This window comes from Centropristis striata, chromosome 9 (genome assembly GCF_030273125.1).
Source record: "Centropristis striata isolate RG_2023a ecotype Rhode Island chromosome 9, C.striata_1.0, whole genome shotgun sequence".
In the NCBI taxonomy this organism is placed as follows: Eukaryota; Metazoa; Chordata; class Actinopteri; order Perciformes; family Serranidae; genus Centropristis; species Centropristis striata.
This window is the reverse complement of record NC_081525.1, coordinates 7537028-7558479: the sequence shown is the minus strand read 5'-3', so window position 1 is coordinate 7558479 and position 21452 is coordinate 7537028. Positions and strand designations below refer to the sequence as shown.

The 21452-nt window shown below is 38.0% G+C and overlaps 1 protein-coding gene across 2 annotated transcripts in view; it reads left to right on the top strand.

Moving 5' to 3' along the window:
* LOC131977406 (carboxyl-terminal PDZ ligand of neuronal nitric oxide synthase protein-like) overlaps positions 1-21452 on the top strand; it is a 266401-nt gene that overhangs the window by 70581 nt on the left and 174368 nt on the right. For both annotated transcript variants that reach the window (XM_059340693.1, XM_059340692.1), the window contains exon 3: positions 19536-19628. In XM_059340693.1, the coding sequence (XP_059196676.1) occupies positions 19536-19628 (93 nt within the window). The remainder of the gene's footprint in view (positions 1-19535; positions 19629-21452) is intronic.

Genomic DNA, 21452 nt, shown 5'->3' with positions numbered 1-21452 from the left:
TGATGAGAAATTCTGATGGAAAGCCTTCAATGACCTGAAATGACCTTAGCGACTGAGTTTCATCTATGCATTGGTAGTCCTCTGGAATCTATCGTCCTATAATACATTTGTCTGGAAGATGTTGAGCTTCTCACAAACAAGCAGTGTATTGATTGATTTCACAGAAAATCCACTCCCTGAACGGCGTTATACCCAATGTAACAAAGGTAGAAAACGCGCTAAAGAGATTTCTAATGAAAGAATGTGATATATCGTCATTGCTTTAGACGGAAAGTCAGACGGTTATTGATCGAGAATGAAAGGAATCTATCTCACTCTCAAGTGAGACAGAGATTTATTCTTGATCTGCTCCTTTAGATGTCCTGATAAGCATCTGTTGTCTTTGAAGCTTATCTATCTCTAAGAACGAGTCCATCCAGCGCGGGCATAGATGTATGACCTCGGAGGGAACAGATGGCGAGGAAGAAAAGAGATCGGTCAGACGGGAGGCAGAATGTAGGAAGTGCGATTGGGGCGACAGTGACAGAGTGTCAGAGGAGAAGCTCTTTAACTATGCATTAACACTGTGACAGCACACAGAAAAATAGATTTCCCTTCTTTCTGATAGGACACAACAGGAAACTGTGCCAACGGTTTTGAAAAGTCTCATTCATCACGACTAAACTTCCCTTCAGAAGTTGAATTTTTAACACTGGAGACGGTCCAGATGTTGAAATGCCTTCTTAAATAGATGCACTACCAAATGTTGCTTTTTATGTAATAGTGATGCATGTGGGCTCAAAGTGGCTTCTCCATACTTGGCAAAGAGAAAAGTGTTTGTTTGTCGTTGACTGCCAGTCTTCATGGGCTGTTTTTGTGCAACAATATGAGCTCATGAATTCAGCGAACAGTTGTTGATGCAGAATACTGCAACTGACAACTCGTTGCTATAAACTACCCCTGTCAGACTCGTAACTCGGCTTTGGGGAGCGTGCAGCCACAGCTCCCTGTTCACTTATAATCAGCTGTTTGCATAATGTCCTTGAAGGCAGGAAATTAAGCCATTTGCTCTTTTTATTGGTCCCCCCCCACCTTCAATTATCCTACTCTATAGACTGTAAGATGTACCCAACAAAAGTATATGGACAACCCAATTAATAAAACATTTCCTTCCAAAAATAATGGGAATCTGCAGCTAGGGGTGTGCCATATCGTATCGTTCACGATAATATCGGTATATTTTTTTTATGGTTAAAAAAAAATGCGTATCATGATATTGGCAACATTCCTACTTCTTGATGTAGTGGTTAAAGTTGTTTTAATCACAAAAAGCTACTTATAGTACTCCCTGTCGCTAAACACATGCAGCTTTCAAAATAAGTGCAAGGTGTGTTAAGAGAATCCACCACAGAATTTACAAGAAGACTGTCAAAATAAGATGCCTTAAATAAAACATACAATAAACTTTATTCTCCTTTACAAAATGTCTTTAAAATATGCCCCCAAAACCCCTACATGGTTATTTTTTATTATTTGCTCATACTCAAGAGTCAAGAGTATTTTTTTTTTTGTATTTGACAACTGTTGAAATTTGCACTTCAAACTACATTTTAGATTTTTAATTATTTATACAGACTAAAAAAAAATCATATTTTCGATATCTTTTTAAGTATTTCCTAATATCGTCAAGAATATCGTTATCGCAAAAATAGCCTGCAATACGTGATATTCTTTTAGGGCCGTATCGCACACCCCTATCTGCAGCTTTTACAGCCTGAATCTTCTTCAAAAAAAATGTTTGTCAGAATTTGTCTGCAGACATCTTCTCTGACCACTGATATCGGGTGATGAAACCCAGCTCACAGTTTCAGTTCACCCCAAGCTTGTTGGATGAGGTTGATTTCAGGGCTCTATAACAGCCCCCCAAAATGGTTTTATTGGTAAGAAGCCTTATTAAAGCCACATAGTTGGGAAGAAAATGGCAAAACCATTACTTTTCATGTACATACTGAGAATATACATACAGTACTATTAATGCACAAGGATAGAAGTTCAAAGAAGATTTCACATCAATAACCATTTAGTAGCTGTTCTGAGAATTTTGATCGTATCACAGGATCTTCCTCACCAGATGGACTTGACCAGTTTTGGTAGATTTGTAGACTCTTTTGCCTTTTCATAGCTCTGTTTATGGAAAGACACGCTCAAAAGAGAACTTAATGTGATTTTAAATTGGTTTTCCTAGGAAGTTGTATAATACATCGCTTTTCCTGTTCGACGCTAAACATACGCGTAGATTTCTCTCCATTTGTGTGTGAGTGTTTGTGTGTGTGTGTTTGTGTTTGTGTTTGTTTCTACCGTGCACATAAATTCAATCGGAAATTTTGGCTTTGGTTCAAAGACAGTGCTGCATTGCTGAGATTGATGAAACATGATGGACCCTGTAGCGCCTTAAACACAAATGGTTTTGGAAAATGAAATGCCTTTTCATAAACAACATTGCTTGAGATTGAATCAGCCACCGGTCTGTGGAGAAAAGGGGAGGGGAGGGGGGGGGGGGGGGGGGGCGCAGGGGGTGATGTAGAAAGAAAATATAGGAGAGGGGGAGACGGCGTGGGGAGCAAGTGAGTGCAAAAGACAGAAAAATATGATGAAGTGAGAGAGAGTGGCACACGAGGGGCCCGATGCTCCGTCAATACGGCTGTGGGAACGGGAGTAAAACATGACTGGTAAGAGAGAAGAAATGAACATGCACAGATTCACTATAATGACCCGCAGTAAAAGAACAAGATTAATATGAATGGTTAAAAGGAAAACACAAATTCAAAGGGGGTTGGTGTCTGGGAGAAAGAAAGTGATGAAAGTGTTGTGGTTGGTGAGAAAGAGAGAAGTATGTGGTGATGAAAGAAGGTGAGAAAGACAGTGTCTCTGGAGACAGACTGGACTACTGTCCTCTAATCAGGAGATGGAGAAGAAGAGTGGATATCCAACTAGGGTTGTCAAAAAGTATCGATACTAAAACGTTGTATCCGGATACAATACTCATTTTCAAAAGTATCGAGTATCTGAAGCTTGTTATCATAATTGCAGTTTCTTTTTGCACAACTGTTTTTTATTATAAATATTTAACCTGTGGTTCTGTTCATTTTTACATGTTGCATTTTTCTTGTTAATAAAAGCATTTCTGTTAAATTTTGGGGTCTTTGTTTTTATCCTTGTGGTATTGAAAATGGTATCGAGTATCGAATATTTTCCTGAGTGTCTGTATCGAGTTGAAAATTTTAGTATTGTGACAACCCTATATCCAACACTGGCTGCTGCTTTGGTTCTAGAAAAACACTATTATTCCATTTAACCCTTAATAGGGCACTCATTGAAATACTTGCAAATTCCAAATTTCAACACTAGAGAATATTGGAGGATATTACATACTGCTAGAATGTGTAAAAAAAAACATCCGAAAAAAGTTTACGAGATTAAAGCTGAAAATCTACGAGAAAAAAATGTGTAGATTTATGAGATTTAAAGTGGTGAATCTGGTGAAAAAAGTTGCTTTTTTCCCACTTTTTTCTCATAAATCTGCAACTTTTTTGGCACAGATTTGCCACTTTAAATCTCTTAAATCTGCAACTTTTTTTCTTGTAGATTTGCCACTAGTTACAAATCTAGTAAATTTGTAACTTTTTTCTCGAAATATTACCTGAAGTTACGAAATATAGTTCTTTGCCTGATAAAGGGTTGACTGTTTTTTCCTCTCGTCTTGTTATGTTGAAGTGACACCCATATATAAGTAAAGTAAAGCATTATGAGTCTGAGAATCTGTGCGTTGAAATAGTGAAAGAATGTTTTTAAATCATGGAAAGGGTTCAGTCTTGTACAGTTGGTTTGTAAAGCTGTCACTTTTATCTGCAATGATTTCACTGGTCTGGGCCATTACATAGTGTTGATCATAAAAATTAGCTAAACTTGCTGTGATGTTTGTGTGATAGAGTGAGCCATCCCCTTCAATTCGAGATACAACCTGCTGTATTTAGCTACATGAAGTCGGGTAAATGCCGTTCATTGGATATTTTTAACAAAAAGAAAGAAAGAAAGAAAGCCCATTCCCACCAGGCCTGGGATATATGGCCAGAATCCTCCATAAGTCATTACATATCTCTTTAGTTACATCAATTGCAATGTAATTGTTTTCTGGTAATTTAATAAATAAATACTCTACACGAAAAATAACCACATAGGGAAGGCTGCTTTGGGATACGCCAGCTTAAGGTTCATAACTTAATACACCATCCAAATGATGTAAACATTGTCATAAGTTTTTCTACAATGCAATTAGAAAGCTACAGAACAATACAAATTATATATATTATCATTATGATATAAAAATGTCTGTCTTCGTATCGTCCAGCCCTACTATTGTACACATCTCTTAGCTCGCTTTTCTGCTTTTCTGAGTTTATGATGTCACTAATTCACGAAATGTTACATTACAAGAACAATAGAGAATGGGATCATGATAAAATAGTTAGTAGTCAGTAGCTGCACCAGGAGTGCAATATCCAAATAGCATGTTAAAAGCAAAATATGTGTAAAAATACCTTTCTGAGTTAAGAATTGTGATGCTGCAAGATGTCACGGCTGACAATTCATATTTACAGACTTAAGAAATGTACAAATCCTTGCAAGTCACACCATGACAATTTTATTAAAGAATAATGATGCAGAATGAACATTTTCACCCAATAAAGTCAATCACCCCAGTCTTAATAATAGTAAAAATTGCAAAATAACTGTGCATCCCTAATCTTTCCGTAAAAGTCTGATGGTACCTAGTCTGAACCTGACAGGACCTTTTGCTACGAACACATCAGTTACTGTTTGTGACAGCTCAGGTCTTATTTTCTAACCATATGTGCTGCTTTTTTAAAATAAAATGGGGTCTTTTCTGCTTCGGCACGGGGGACTTGTTGGAAACATCTAAATAAAAAAGAGAAAAACAGAATCTGTCTTGTGTAGATGTTGCAGTGAAGTAAGGGAGTAAAACTGAACTAAAGAAGACAGGAGTGTTCCAGTTTCTCCCTGTAGTGAAGAACAGAAAGAGTGAGCCTTTTATAGTGTAGCTGCGGAGGCCAGGCTCATCCTCTTAATAGCTCTGATTGTTGGTTTTTCCTTGTTCGTCTGGCAGTCCCTCTGGCTCTCCCCTAAGGGAGGAGTCGGAGATGTTGTCTGCTTCTTTCTTCTGGTTTATTCAAGTTTGCGCTGATTGGTTCATGGTTATCAGGCGTAGCTATAGCCGGTTCAGATTCGGGCTGGGCGATATGGCCCTAAAAGAATATCACGATATTTCAGGCTATTTTTGCAATTATTCTTCACGATATTATGAAATACTGAAAAGATATAGAAAATATATTTTTTTTAGTCTGTATAAATAAATAAATATCTAAAATGTAGTGTGAAGTGCAAATCTCAACAGTTGCCAAATACAAAAACGTTTACTCTTGACTCTTGAGTATGATCAAATAATAAAAAATAACCATTTAAGGGTTTCAGGGGCATATTTTAATGACATTTTATAAAGGAGAATAAAGTGTCTTGTATGTTTTATTTAAGGCATCTTATTTTGACAGTCGTCTTGTAAGTTCTGTAGTGGATTCTGTTAACACACCGTGCTCTTATTTTGAAAGCCGCATGTGTTTAGCGACAGAGAGTAAGTAGCTTTTTGTGATTAAAACAACTTAAATTGTTAGCCTTACGCCACTACATCAAGAAGTAGGAATGTTGCCAATATCGTGATATGCATTTTTTTTAACCATAAAAAAAAATACCGATATTAGCATGAACGATACGATATGGCACACCCCTAGTTCAGATGCCCAATGACTCTGTTTTAATGTTCTCCAAAGGCCTCTGTCAACAAGTTGTCTTTTCCAAAAAATGTCAAATACAAACATTACATGTGTACAAACCTTACAAGTGTTAAAAAAGGACTGATATGAGCCTTTTCAGATCGTTATACCGCTGTAGTTAAGATGTGCTTGGTTAAGATTAGTGAATGGTTGCATGGATAAAAGGAACCAACACACTCTGGATAGGAAAAGAAGATAAACTGCCATCTCTGGCATCTTTCTTCACTCACCATTGACCTGAACCCGTCATTCAGACATTCAGCACTCATTCCACCTTTGCCACCGGCCGACATTTGTCAGGAAAATGAAAACATGGGTTGTTTTTATTTTATTTTTCTGCATCCATGGGAACAGATCCAACATAATTGTTGCCAGAGAAGATGGGATATTGTTTGACCTTGTACTTTCCTGGACTTACTCAGGTACAGGTCAGTATATAACTGATCCTTGAGTAATGTTGTTATACGATATTGTTCAGGTCAAGCATAACCTGAAGGTGATTTAACAGAACTTAAGGTTGCATTTGAGACCTCCATCTTTAATGGATGTTGTAGTTGTTGTAAAATGATGTTAAAAAAGAAAAATATAAGAAAAATACATTTCAGCAAAGGATCTACTTCAATACTAGACGTTTTGCTTAAGAAGACCAGTAAAACGAACCCCTCAGCACCACTGCAAGCCATATGGGATATTTCACAAGTTAGTCACAGACCATTAGCTCTTTCAGAGATCCTCCTGCTGATGTACAGCTAATGTTGTAAAATGACACGTCCAGCAGCCTCAAAATGAATACTCTACTGGCTGGACGATTGATGTTGCATGCAGCTGGAATTCTAGAGAGAAATGGAAAAAAAAAAAAAAAAGCACATCTAATAGACATGCTGTGGAAAATAGTCGTAAGTATGAGCAGTAATTTCAGGTGTTGTATGAAGGTTAAAACAATATTCAGTTCAGTTCACCGAACACTTAATGACAGCACGACAGTGTGCATATTTAAGAGACTTTGACAGTTTGTGTAATAATGAGCTTAATGACCTGAGCTGTTAATTAAACTTCATATTCTCACTAAATCGTTGCATCTCCCTCCCACACCTCTACCTCCTGTCTCCCTTTTTCCTCTGTCTGTAATTCTTTACAGTCCTTATTGTTTCCTCTTTTCTCTAGAGTGGACATGTCATTGAGATGGATTTGAGCTAATGATTGGTCAGGGAGGAAACTTACTGCTGAAAAAGGCACCGGAATAAATCGGCACGTGGAAAAATGGAGCTTCTCGGTCTTGCGTGTTTCTCTGTGCACTAGTTGGTATTACCGGCAGTACATGGTGTTCAGACATAAATTAATTAATTAATTCAATTCATTAAAGCTGTAGTCAGTTAGCTCAGTTATCAGTGCCGATACAAATTCTTCTTGCTGTTAGAGGTTGAGAATAGCTGCTCTATATTACCTCGTGAAAATATACTCCATGAACTGAGTGTGTATTTGTGTGTTTTCTGTCCTTTGTTGAAGCTATCAACAGGTTGTTGAGGAAACAAAATGACCAAAAAAGACACAAAATGACCAAAAAAGACACAAAATGACCAAAAAAAGACACACATTGACCAAAAAAGACACAAAATGACTAATAAAAGACACAAATGACCAAAAAAATGAAACAAAATGACCAAAAAAGACACAAAATGACTAAAAAAAAGACACAAAATGATAAAAAAAAAACAAACACAAAATGGGCAAAAAAACCCTGAAATGACCAAAAAGACTAAAACACATTAACACATGAACACTTTAACACAGTGGAGACAGAGCTGTCTTCCAAAATGATTTGGCAACCCTCAGAAATCATCTCGCGACCCCAATTGGGGTCAGGACCCCAAGGTTGAGAATAGCTTCTCTATATCACCTCGTGAAAATATACTCCATGAACTGAGTGTGTAAATGTGTGTGTGTTTTCTGTCCTTTGTTGAAGCTATCAACAGGTTGTTGAGTGCGCTGATTATAATAACATGCTGTCCTTACAACACATTATTTTATAGCATAAAATTCCAGCACCTTCTTCCCTGAAGATTATGCAGCTGTTAATACTATCTGGCTTGCTGTGTCTTGTGCATTTGATTGTTGTGTAGCTGTGTGCAAATTTATCAAGTAGATTTTGGTCACAGGTAATGTAATCATAACAAACGCCAAGGTAGAGCTGTTTATTTTTTACAACTGGTGATTCAGTGAATTGCACTCTGAAACTGTAGGGATTAGGGTTGTCATGGTACTAATATTTTCAACTCGATACCGAAACTCAGGAAAATATTCGATACTCGATACAAGACCCCAAAATTTAACAGAAATATTTTTAGTAACAAGAAAAATGCAACATGTAAAAATTAACAGAACCACAGGTTAAATATTTATAATGAAAAACAGTTGTGCAAAAAGAAACTGCAACTATGATAAAAAGCTTCAGATACTCGATACTTTTGAAAATGAGTATCCGGATACAACGTTTTAGTATCGATACTTTTTTGAGTATCGATACTTTTGACAACCCTAGTAGGGATGCTCAATTGGGAAAACCCTCCCCAAAAATTCCACCTAATATTGCACTAATGATCAAAGTAAGCACATTCAGATATTGAGCATCATCTATAAGTCGGTAACACTGGTACAGCAAACACCACGGCAGCAAAAACTTTGTATCTGTTCACTTAAAAAAAAAAAAAAAAAACTGAAGAAGTTTGACAACAACATGATAGTTTCAGTGGGCTTGTTGTCAATAAGTTAAATAAATAGCTTGTTGAACAGCCTACCAGGTGCCCTTTACCTCACATTTTATTTGTGTGGTTTAATGTGTTCTTTTAATTTCAATTATTCCCAAATGTAAAAAGCAAAAATAACCAGTTAGCTTTAGTACGACAGACACACAGGGTTAAACTTAGGCGGCAACCTCCAGGTCTGAGCAGTGAGGCAAACCAGGAAGTGCCTTAAGCTGCATTCTACCAAAGCCTCCAATAGGGGGCGCTGACGGCAGCTGCGTCCATTCATTTCAATACAATATGAGAAAACTTCTCATTGATTTATTACCTCAGAAATTATTTTTGGGACAACACTATGGTCTCAATCGCTCGTAAAAAATCTTCTTCAGGACACTTTGATGTTAATAGTGTAAATTATGGCCCCATTTAGAATAATACAGAAGATATAATCGAATGATTTGGCTACCTTTGATTGACAGGTCACTAACAAGGTGAGCCGTCATCAGAAGAGAAGCAGAACAATGCGCATGCACGGCAACGTGTCAATAAAGTTTTATATATATATATAATAACTTTGACCCTTTCACTGTATTTTCACTTAATGACAGTTTATTTGAACATTTTTTTCATTAATGGGAACAGATCCAACATAATTGTTGCCAGAGAGACAACAACATGATAGTTTCAGTGGGCTTGTTGTCAATGAGTTAAATAAATAGCTTGCTGAACAGCCTACCAGGTGCCCTTTACCTCAGCAAACTCTCTGCTGCCCTGCTGAGATCATTGAATGCTCATATTGAATGCCGTTAGTTGACCCCAGTGGTGTACTGTATGTGTGTGTGTGTGTGTGTGTGTGTGTGTGTGTGTGTGTGTCGGCATGTGTTAGCGTGTTTATATGAATCTTTTATTTCGCTCCTGTTACATTCAGCCTCCTTCAATAAACTGTAGCCATCAAAAGAAACGCAGGCTTTTATTGTGCTCTCCTGGCTCCTGGCTGATATTTCTGTGAGTGTAAATAGCACCGCTGGCTGAGGACGCTATTGTGTTGGTGCGTTGGCGTCTTTGTTGCCAAAATGATGGATTATGCTGGAAACAGGAGGAAAGGACCTTTAGGAAATAACGACCCGTTTATCAGGAAATAGTGGCTGCAAATGTGAGACTGACTTATTTGCATGATGGATGAGCCTATTCTTGGACTTCATTTCAGTTCACTTTGTTTACATGTACGCTAATATCCTGTCACTGCTTGGCATACCCAAGTGGTCTGTCTTGCAACTGTGCTGCACGTAAGCAAATCCTGTTTACTGTAACCCAGAGCAGCTATAAATACCCATTTTCACATGGCTAGTAATGCATGGGACAGACATTTTATTTGTGTGGTTTACTGTGTTCTTTTAATTTCAATTATTGCCAAATGTAAAAAGCAAAAATAACCAGTTAGCTTTAGTACGACAGACACACACAGGGTTAAACTTAGGCGGCAACCTCCGGGTCTGAGCAGTGAGGCAAACCAGGAAGTGCCTTAAGCTGCATTCTACCAAAGCCTCCAGTATGGGGCGCTGACGGCAGCTGCAGAAGCATTTGCGTCCATTCATTTCAATACAAAATTAGAAAAATATTAATGGATTTATTACCTCAGAAATTATTTTTAGGACAACACTGTGGTCTCAATCACTAGTAAAAAATCTTCTTCAAGACACTTTGATGTTAATAGTGTAAATTATGGCCCCATTTAGAAGAAAATAGAAGATAAAGAATCGAATGATTTGGCTACCTTTGATTGACAGGTCACTAACAAGGTGAGCCGTCATCAGAAGAGAAGCAGAACAATGCGCATGCATGGCAACGAATAAATAAATAAAGTGTCAATAAAAAATAAAAATAAAATGTCAATAAAGTTATTAATTATACATATATATATATATATATATATATATATATATATGTATATATATATATATATAATGACAGTTATCGGTTTGGTCTCATAACTTTGACCCTTTCACTGTATTTTCACTTAATGAGAGTTTATTTGAACATCTTGTTTTGTAAAAATGTCTTGTTCAGTGTTTGATTGGACTAACAGACACTCCAAGGAGACACTGTTCATTTTTCTTCTGTAAGTAACATACATTTAAAGTTAATGCTACAGTTAATGCTAACATCAATCAACAGCGGCTAAGTGAACTCAACACAAACCAACAGGTGACGTCCATTATTCATACAGTTACACCTGTTGAGAAACTGAACTTTTCTTTGCCCTTTAGGCTGTAAATTACAGGACTTAACTTGCTGAGCCCATCAGTTGTGTGAATCAGCATCTCTGTAAATTTGTTGCATTTGCTTTTTTTCTTCCTGTTGTGTCAAAAATGATGGAGGCAGCATTTGGAATGTTTTGACAAACAGGCAAATGTAATAGCGTTTTAGGTGCAAATTTAAGAGGCTCATCTCGCAGAGACATTAGGGATTATCCTAAATGACCTACACTGTGTTGCGAGCCGTTATCTGGGCTCATTAAAACACCCTCACTACCCGGTCTGGTGTAGAGGTGCTGCATTTGGGGAAAAGTCAGACTGAATAAATTGCCAGTTATGTAAAAACGAATGCCTGTGCAATTCCTCAAGTGCAGCAGTTTCTGTGGTACAAGTGTTTTAATTACATGCATTTATATCCTTATGTACACAGAGAGATGCAGCAGTGGTACTATAAATCATATCACTGCTGTATCTTTGAATGGATGCTGAAAGCAGTAAAGAGAGTGAGTGGTGGTGGTGGTGGTGGTTGATGTGGATTCGATGATGGGGTTTTATCAGACAGGAATACACAGACTTATTAGAGTTAAGTGCTTTCTATCATATTATGCTGCATACACTTAGCCAGCCAAACCCCGCATGAAATCTGTTAAATTGCTGCAGTAATCATCTCCATGGAGGTCAATCGTGAAACCCATCAGGCACACCAATGTTTAAATCATGTATGTGCAGCACAGTCAACGTTACAGCAGATTACAACACACTCATAAAAGCACTCATAAATCTGCAACACGTAAACATTCACGCTCTTTAAGACTTGAGAATGATGCCTGAGCTGTTTAAGCGTTCTCTATATCAGTAGTTCTCAACGTTTTTGAGTCGCGACCCCAAATTTAACATGCATTTTGTCCGCGACCCCAGCTCACTGAACAGAATCCCAGACGCACAGTTCAGATCACCCAAAAAAGAAACAAAATGACCACAAAAAGACACAAAATGACGAATAAAAGACACAAATGACCAAAAAAAGGAAACAAAATGACCAAAAAAGACACAAAATGACCAAAAAAGACACAAAATGACCAAAAAGAGACACAAAATGACCAAAAAAAGACACACATTGACCAAAAAAGACATAAAATGACTAATAAAAGACACAAATGACCAAAAAAAGAAACAAAATGACCAAAAAAGACACAAAATGACCAAAAAAGACACAAAATGACTAAAAAAAAGACACAAAATGATAAAAAAAAAAAAAACAACAACAACACAAAATGGGCAAAAACCCCCTGAAATGACCAAAAAGACAAACACATTAACACATGAACACTTTAACACAGTGGAGACAGAGCTGTCTTCCAAAATGATTTGGCGACCCCCAGAAATCATCTCGCGACCCCAATTGGGGTCGGGACCCCAAGGTTGAGAATAGCTGCTCTATATCACCTCTTGAAAATATACTCCATGAACTGAGTGTGTAAATGTGTGTGTGTTTTCTGTCCTTTGTTGAAGCTATCAACAGGTTGTTGAGTGTGCTGTTATAATAACATGCTGTCCTTACAACACATTATTTTATAGCATAAAATTACAGCACCTTCTTCCCTGAAGATTATGCAGCTGAATGTACCTGCTGTGCAAAGTAAATCATCATTATTACACTCCAATAGTCTGAAGAGAACAATGAGTCCTCCTCCTCATCAGTAAACAAACTGTAATTGCATACAAGACTGAAAGTGTAACAAAGAAAAAGAAAAAAAAATCACTATAATGTCTGCTGTATTGGCTTGTGTAAGCTTGTTTCTGTTGTTGCTCATTTTAATGGACCTTTTACACTTCATTGTAGAAAAGGCTTATTATTATTAATCATCATCATCATACTGATATTTGTTGTGCATGTGCATGAATGTGACGTGTTGGAAACAGCTTTTAAGAGATCCAAGTCAAAAAGTGCTGTACTGGACTATTGCCATTCACAGGGCTGGGCAAAATGGCCAAACATGTAATCAAAATGAATGTCAAATCATAATTTTTAAGTTTTACTCTATGAATACTGACATGTTTATTGCATGGTCCTGTTTAAATCGATCTAAAATGAAACAGAAAGCAGCAGAGAGCAAAGGCTTTTGTCTTTTGCAAACATTACATTACACTACAAGCCGTCCAGAGCATAGTGACAAAGTGTGCCCTTATCCTGTTTAAACCGCTGTGATAAGAGCATTCATTTGTAGTAGAAAGCAAAGGATTCTGTCTTTCAAGCTGTCACCTTATCCACTTTTGATGAAGTCATTACGTCGCACAGTGCATGCAGTGCTAAACTGTGTTCTAAATCGCATTGGCATCAAACCAAAAATAATGGATTATCTTGAGTAACCTGATCATGAGTTCTGGAGAGAGACATTGATGTTGAGTTTTTAAACCCTTGTGTTGTCTTGGGGGTCAAAAAAACTATAATGATCTTTTCTCAACTTAAAATACAATGACATTTCCTAGAATGGCCCCAACATGAGAAAAAGTAAAACATTGCCTTTGTTCATATTTCCATGAAAACTGAACACCGACTGGGTACAAATATTTAATATTTAATTAAATTAATTTTCATACCACGAACACCATAGAAACCATGCATGCAAGCGTGCACATACACATGCACGGTGGGGACGCTCTCATTGATTAGAGTGGCAGTGATCAGCTCCAGTGGCCGCGATGCAGCCGTTATGCGGCTGTTACGCCCCCGGTGGAAATTAGGCTTTAGGACAAGTGGTGTATACAGAAAGTTAAGACAACACAAGGGTTAAATGTCTTGTTTTGGTGCTTTGAGCAGCACAAGCCGAATGTCATCCAGTTCCAATATATTTAAAGGATTCAGACATCTATAGGGGCTGATATCTCCAACACTCAGCCAGTCACACCAAAACAGTCCACATTGGAAAGAGGAACATGTGTCTTTTTGATTTAGGAGTGGACTGTCCCATAACCCTTGAACAGTGTCATAAGTATGACTGTTTTTTAGAACCTGGTCTCACAGGAATCCGTGAAATAGCCACGGATCATTCAAATTTCCATGAAACTGACACGGATTTCGCTACAATGCAAGTTAATGTCATATCCCAACCTGGTATTTTTTCCTATTGGTTTGTTCCAAGTCACGTGACTTTCAAGGTCCCGGCGGTCAGAACAAAAAACATGGCGGACAGTTCTCTAATTTTTTGTGAAAAAATCAATATTTTGACTTTGTTTCTGCATAAAAATGGATATTGATTACATTTCTAGCGAGAAATATATGTTTTATCTTCTAAATATTCGCTCAGTGAATGTACATAATCACTTTGTATGTTGGAATAGCCACGGGATATGACTGTCATTAACTTGCATTGTAGCGAAATCCGTGTCAGTTTCACGGAAATTTGAGTGATTCCGTGGCTATTCCACGGATTCCTGTGAGACCATGTTGGTTTTTTATCTTGAACTAGGCATTTGATAAATAGATATTAGAAATTGTTAAGTAATTGTTTCATAGTTTCAGCACTTCTACTCATAATTTTCTAGCACAGGATGGGAGCTGCTGGGACGTGGGGAATTATAGACCCCTCACAGGACCTTTGGCAAAGCTCACACTTTTTGTCCATCAGTCAACAAACAAACACACAGAGGGCCAGGACTGTTGTGTAACAGTCAGCAGAGTTTGTAACACGGGGTTGAGGAGCTGATTGAGTTTCTGCCCGGCTTTGTTAAAGCTCCTCCACTTGATTTTTCACAGAGCGATGGCAGCGAGGCCCTGGGTTCTGCAGTCTGTCATCTCCTATTATACTGCGACCATTCATCCAGTTTCTTGTCGACATGCAGGAAGACAAATTTCAAAATGTTCAAGTTTTTATCTTCCTCTGCAGCCTCATATGAGTCAAGATCATCCAAAACAGTTACTGGTGACATGGAGCAAAAATCTGTATGACTGTAGATGAAATTTAAAGTAATGACCTTCACTATATTGATTAAAATTGATTTTAAATGGGAGCACAGATGGTCCAAGTCAGGTACTGAAACAATTTTTAATATTAAAAGCATAGTGTCATTACTGTGAGGGCTGTCAAAATTGGGCAAAAACTTCTGTTTGAATATTTGTTCTGAAAAACCACCAAATAATACAACGAGTAGCATTAAAAGTCATAAAGTTATATTTATTAAAGCAAAAACATGATTTTTAAAATATCTATATATCTGCACACTACAAAAAAAGACAAATAATGTTCCGTAGCTTAAAATTGGTAACTACACTAGATGCTATCGTAGCTGACTGGAGTGTGACTGAAGGTTGCTAACGGTGACACGACAGTTGAAACTTTCTGGTCATAACTCAGGCTTATGAACTTCCGCAGCAAAACAAAAGGTAATGCTGCTTTTTTCACTTTCCAATGTATGCTCACTGGCCGCTTTATTAGGTAGACCTGTTCAACTGCTCGTATATATAATCAGCTAATCACATGGCAGCAACTCAATGCATTTAGGCATGTAGACATGGTGAAGAAGAGCTGCTGAAGTTCAGAGAGAAAGCATCAGAATGGGGAAGAAAGGGGATTTAAGTGACTTTGAATGTGGCATGGTTGTTGTAGGGTTGTCACGATACTAAAATGTTCAACTCAATACCGATACTGATGAAAATATTCGATACTCGATACCATTTTCGATACCACAAGGATAAAAACAAAGTAAATTTAACAGAAATATTTTTATTAACAAGAAAAATGCAACATGTAAAAATTAACAGAACCACAGGTTAAATATTTATAATAAAAAAACAGTTGTGCAAAAAGAAACTGCAACTATGATAACAAGCTTCAGATACTCGATACTTTTGAAAATGAGTATTGTATCCGGATACAACGTTTTAGTATCGATACTTTTGACAACCCTAGGTTGTTGGTCTGAGTATTTCACAAACTGCTGATCTAACAACCATCTCTAGGATTTACAGAGGATGGTCTGAAAAAAAGAAAATATCCATGAATATCCAATAGCCTTGATGCCTTGTTGATGCCAGAGGTCAGAGGAGAACGGCCAGACTGGTTGGAGATGATAGAAAGGCAACAGTAATTAAAATAAGCACTTGTTACAACCAAGTTATGCAGAAGAACATCTCTGAATGCATCCAACCTTGAACCAGATGGACTATAGAGGCAGAACCACCACTTTATTAGGTACACCTTGCAAGCTAATAAAGTGGCTGCTGAGTGTATGTTTGCTCACTGTGGACAGCTTCCTTTTTCATACTTTTCATGATATAGAGATATATAAAAGAGTCTGATTACAAAGATTTTTATTTGATATTTTCTGTATTTCACTGCCGAGACCTCAAAGGTTAACTCCTCGGAGTTTGCTGTACACACAAAAGGATACTTGAACCATTTTTTTCTTCATCTCATTGTTACTTCACAGTCTCACAACTGAAGAGGAGCACTTGTTGATGCTGTTATAAAACTACTTCACTGGAGTCGTTAGTCTTTGAGTCTTTGTGACTCTACAGAGAGCGCAGCAGAGGACAACCTGCTGAAAGAGAAGGCAGCTGACGGATACAATAGCACCAATATTGAAAGATTGATTGACAGCGAGCAGCTGGGAATCATGACTGATAACGTACAAAAAAGCATCATCTCCATTTGATTTAGAGGTGATTCGGTGCAAACACAGGAAGCGATAAACACTATCAGACGGTTTCTTTATGGAAGCATGACATTGCAGATTTTGTGCTACCAGCGCTGCCAGAAACTCTGAATTTTGGCAGCTCCAAGTGACCGTGCAAGGTCACTGTTGAAAGTTAAAAGAACTTCATTAAACAGAAAACCTTCGGTGGCATCGGTTGTTTTTTTTCCTTGTTGGCTGGAGGAAGTGAAGTAAGTCAACCTGTCAACTGACAGAGCAGTGTCTCGCTGCTGTTTCTGCTTTCTTACTGTCTTAAGTTTCAATTTCTCACTTCCTTGCACTGAGCAGATTTCCCACGAGCATCAATACCTGAGATTAGAATTTAATTTGAGCAAAAAAAGAAAAGGTGAATCTTGCAGCATCTCAGAATGGAATGCTTTTATGACTTTGACTCACCACACAGTTGCTTTTCTGCATTAAAATTGCTGCCGAGTGAGGCATTAATGAGCATCCACTTTTCTGAAACACAATAATGTATCACCCAGCAGGACTCAGCGACGAGCCAACTCCGTGAGATCGCTGATAGACAGAAATAGACATGCAGACGGTACTTGGAGCTAATGTCTCTCCAGGCTACGGTGACAGGTGGTTCCATACAACTCAATTACATCCCACTCATGCATAATACCATCAACACACAGAGCATTGTGTGAGACGGAGGGAGGCAGTCACCTAGGTGTGTTTGCATATTTCTGTGCACTTGAATATAAATATGAGAGTCGTCCAATAACATAAAAAGACACTTTTTACAGCGCCTATGTATTTGATATGCAAACATTGTTTCCATACTGAATTGACTGCAGTTGCCTGTTGCACTGCTGTTGTTTGACAGCGCTCACAGCTCCATTAGAGGCAGTGGAGATGATGGAAGTCGTCTCATTCTGAGCTATGGAGTGTAAATTGACTGTGACAGAGGTCTGCCAACCATGCTATGTTCATTCTGCAGGGCTGTTTGTCATTTTCTGTTACAAATCTATTCATCATCGGTGTGAAACGTTGAATTGGAGTGGATGGGAATGTCTGCTCTATTATTTTTATTAGGTGGCAATGTGTGAGAGAAGTTCAGCTCAATAATTCACTGTTTAAATGTTTCTTTGCATAATTTGAACGATGGAGTTTTTCTCGACTGTTGGCCACAAAGCAACTTCGGTCTTGGCTGCTTGCTCAAAGGAATTTTATGCTTACTTAGTTTCTCCAGGAAGTCTTTAATGATCTCTGTATTGTAGCTTGCAGGAGTGGATATTGAACCTCTGTACTTTTTGAACACAGGCTAAACTGACTCATAGCACTGATTGTCAAATTGTCAATATAAAAAGCTGCATCGAAGTGGCATTTTTGTTGTTACAGTTCATATATCAAAATGTAAATTACAAACTAATTCTTTCTGTTTTTTTTTTTTTTTTTTAAGATATTTTTTTGGGCATTTTGTAGCTTTATTGACAGGAGAGATATTGAGAGTGAAAGGGGGAGACAGAGGGGAAGACATGCGGGAAAGGGCTCCGAGCCGGATTCGAACCCAGGCCGCCCGCTTACGAGGACTGGGCCTCTGTGGTATGCGCTCTACCAGGTGTACCACCGGGAACGGCCCAACAAACTAATTCTTTCAACTTCTACCACACCAGATTCCAGTTCCAAATTTAACATTTAAAATTTTGTTAAAAGTTTATATATATATTTATATATATTTTTTTGAATCCAAACGACCCACTCTTCACCTTGGCATAAAATAGACGATGTGGCATTTATTTCAGAAAGAAGATATGTCCCTTTTAAGTTTGCGTGTTATTTATTTCTCTCAAAAGAAAAGAAAACACAACCAAATTATAACTGTTGGGTTGACTGCATTCCAAAATAATCAGAGCAAAGAAATAATGTAGCATTTGAAAGGCATAGAGTGCACCAAGGATTTATGACAACACTTACACAGCAACACACTGCAAAAAAGCCAACTTGTATGTTGGGAGCCAGTTGTCTGCTCAAAAACAAGTTGATGAGTTGTTTTTACTTATATCTTTAAGTTGGGGTTCAAAACAAGGGACAATAGTTCTGCTAGCTCTAATTTCTTTGTTGTGAAATGCGGGAAAGCGGTGAAATTCGGTCATTAGCGAAAAATAGCGGCTAACTGATGCTAGCGGCGCTGCTTGTTACAGCTACAAGAGTAGCCATTAGCGTATCAATGCTAACTGAAAATTGTGGTCGCAACATTAGCTGACATTTCATAGCAGCGTTACAATCGTGCCAATTCAGAACATTGCAGAAGTTAGCAGAAGTAAGGATTAAAAGTTATTGCAATGTAAAATTATAAGTTAGTACAATTTACAGTTGAGTTGACAAAAATCTAAATTCAGAGTTGAGCAAACTCACTGTGTCGTACATTCATTCTGAATGAATATAGGGGAGTTTATTGTTATTCATTTATCTATCTTTTGAATTTTTTGTTGTTATTCAGTTATGTAAAGCACTTTGGTCAACCTTGGTTGTGTATAAGGTGCTCTAGAAATAATGTAGTGTAAGGGGCTTTGGATAAAAGCGATATAAAAGTGCAGTCCATTTACCATTTACCATTCATTTTCAAGCCTTTTTTTTCTGTTATTTTTATCCATAGATGATCCTGAAGGTTATTGTTGATTTCTTGTTTGCAATCTCATGCAACTCTGTATTTTAGACTCACTCACAGCTCCCTCTGAGATGGGAACAGAAAAAAAAACATCTCATCTGTCCCCCGAACAGAAAATGTCATGGCTTTATTGCAAAATCTTTGTACAACATGAAGAGCTGTGCGACCACTTCCTTTCTGCTCCTGTCCTTTAGCTATTTAATGTTTTTTTCAGCCTCCAGACATGACTCATCAAACAGACTGACCCATCTTCAAATATTTGAGACGCTGCAACGATGTCACTGTGTCCCTTAATCCCCCCCAAATATTAATACACGTCTCTCTGTCTGTCTCCTCTCTGCAGTACGAGTTCAAGGTGAAAAACATCAAGAAGAAAAAAGTCAACATCGTGGTGTCTGTAGACGGCGTGAAAGTGGCCTTGAGAAAAAAGAAAAAAGTGAGTGACCTTTTTTTATTTGAACTTTTATTTTAATTTTCTCTCTGCACACTGCAGTTACTGTTGTCATTTCAAAGTGTCCTGTAGAAGGAGATGCTGCTAGCCTGGGTATACCCAGACTGCCTTGCACGCTCGATTTCATTTCGAACCACCAAGGGGTCTGGCAACCAGAGTGGTTTCTGAGCCCTGTTTTAGGGATCCAATCACAGAGCGGGGAGGGACGGCAAGACGATGACGCGTACTACCCGGCAGACGGAAGCTTGTAGTTTTCTTACGGATCCAACATGGCTGCAGCAGACGCGAAACTCTCTTTAGCTGTAGATGGTGTTTTAAATAGTTTAGAGCGAAAGTTGAAAGGCGAAAGGTCTAATAGCGGTAGCGTTACCGCTATTAGCCCCGCTACCGTAACGCCGGTGATCTGGCTACGAGCCTGGGGACAGCCGAGCCCCGAGAGACCCGCAGCAGCTTGTTTATTGCCCATAAAATCAGTGGATGTGTGTGGCTGAATGACATGAGGGGGAATAAAGCGTGAAAATAAATAATCTTGCAGAAAGTAAGAACTGGAGAAGCAAAGCAGCAAGCAACACTCTCACAGACACACACACAACAAACATCCATTTCTGTAGCTCTACTACGTCATCTGGTATAACTGATACGATTGGCTAAGAGCTACCTACAGACGATTTTGATTGACATTCTAAGCGCCCAATAAACGGCTCCGGAGGATTGTAAACCACACCTCCTCTACGGAGAAATGAACGGCTAGTTTCCAGACTAATCTCATTTGAGATTAGTCTGGTGTTAGCATGGCTAAGATGCTGCCATGAAGGAGAATAGATCTGAATGTGTTTACATACCAAGAAGCTTACGAACATATAAAAGACACAAAATTCTTTTGAATCCATAAGCTGATATGTGGTTATAATGAGAACAGTTTCTTGTTGTTATGTCTTAATTATCCAATCCAACAATCCAACTAATTTTAGGAAAATATTGTATATGGATGTGGCAAGTAGAACTACAAAAAATAGTGGAACAACAGAAAAAATATTATTATTACAATTATTTAATAATCAATCAGATTTTTTATCCCAAAGGGGCAGAAAATGCTGTTTACTTTTATATCATAGTTAACTAAATATCTTTAAGTGTTGGAGTGACAAAACAAGAAATAAAAAAAAAACACTTTTGACTTTGGGAAAGTGGAATGGACATTTTTCACTTTTTACTGACCAAACAACTAATGAAGAAATGAATTGGCAGATTAATCAATAATGAAAATAATCCTTAGCTGCAGCACTAGTGGAAACGCATTGCTTTGTAAATCTGAGAGAGACTGCCCATCAAATCCTTTCAATTAAACAACATTTTTGTGCATCCACAAAGTAGAATATAATGTGCAGAAAAGGTTATTTTTCGTCCCAAAAGTATATTAAGTGTAAGAGCAACAACACCTGACACAGTTTACTGCACTGTCATGACTCCAGGTGACTTGCTGACTCTCTCTATTTTATTTTTTATCAATAAAGAGCGAGAAAAGACTGAAAACGAACCCTGCGCGCTGATCTGCACTCTTGTGTTTTGTCGGCGAGATAATATCTGCAGATAAAGCCGCTGTAGTCTATGAACTGTGTGTGGATTCTCCACTGTTTGGTCTGTTCCTGCCACGCAGCTCATTAGCTGCCCTCAGATATAAGGCTGATGTCAAGCCTCACAAACAGCAGGAGGAGATGAATTAGAGAGCAGGCTTTCAGTTTTTACTTCGTATGCTTGAACTATTACAACAGATGTCTGGACTCTTTGGAGCTGAAGCTTCTGTCCATA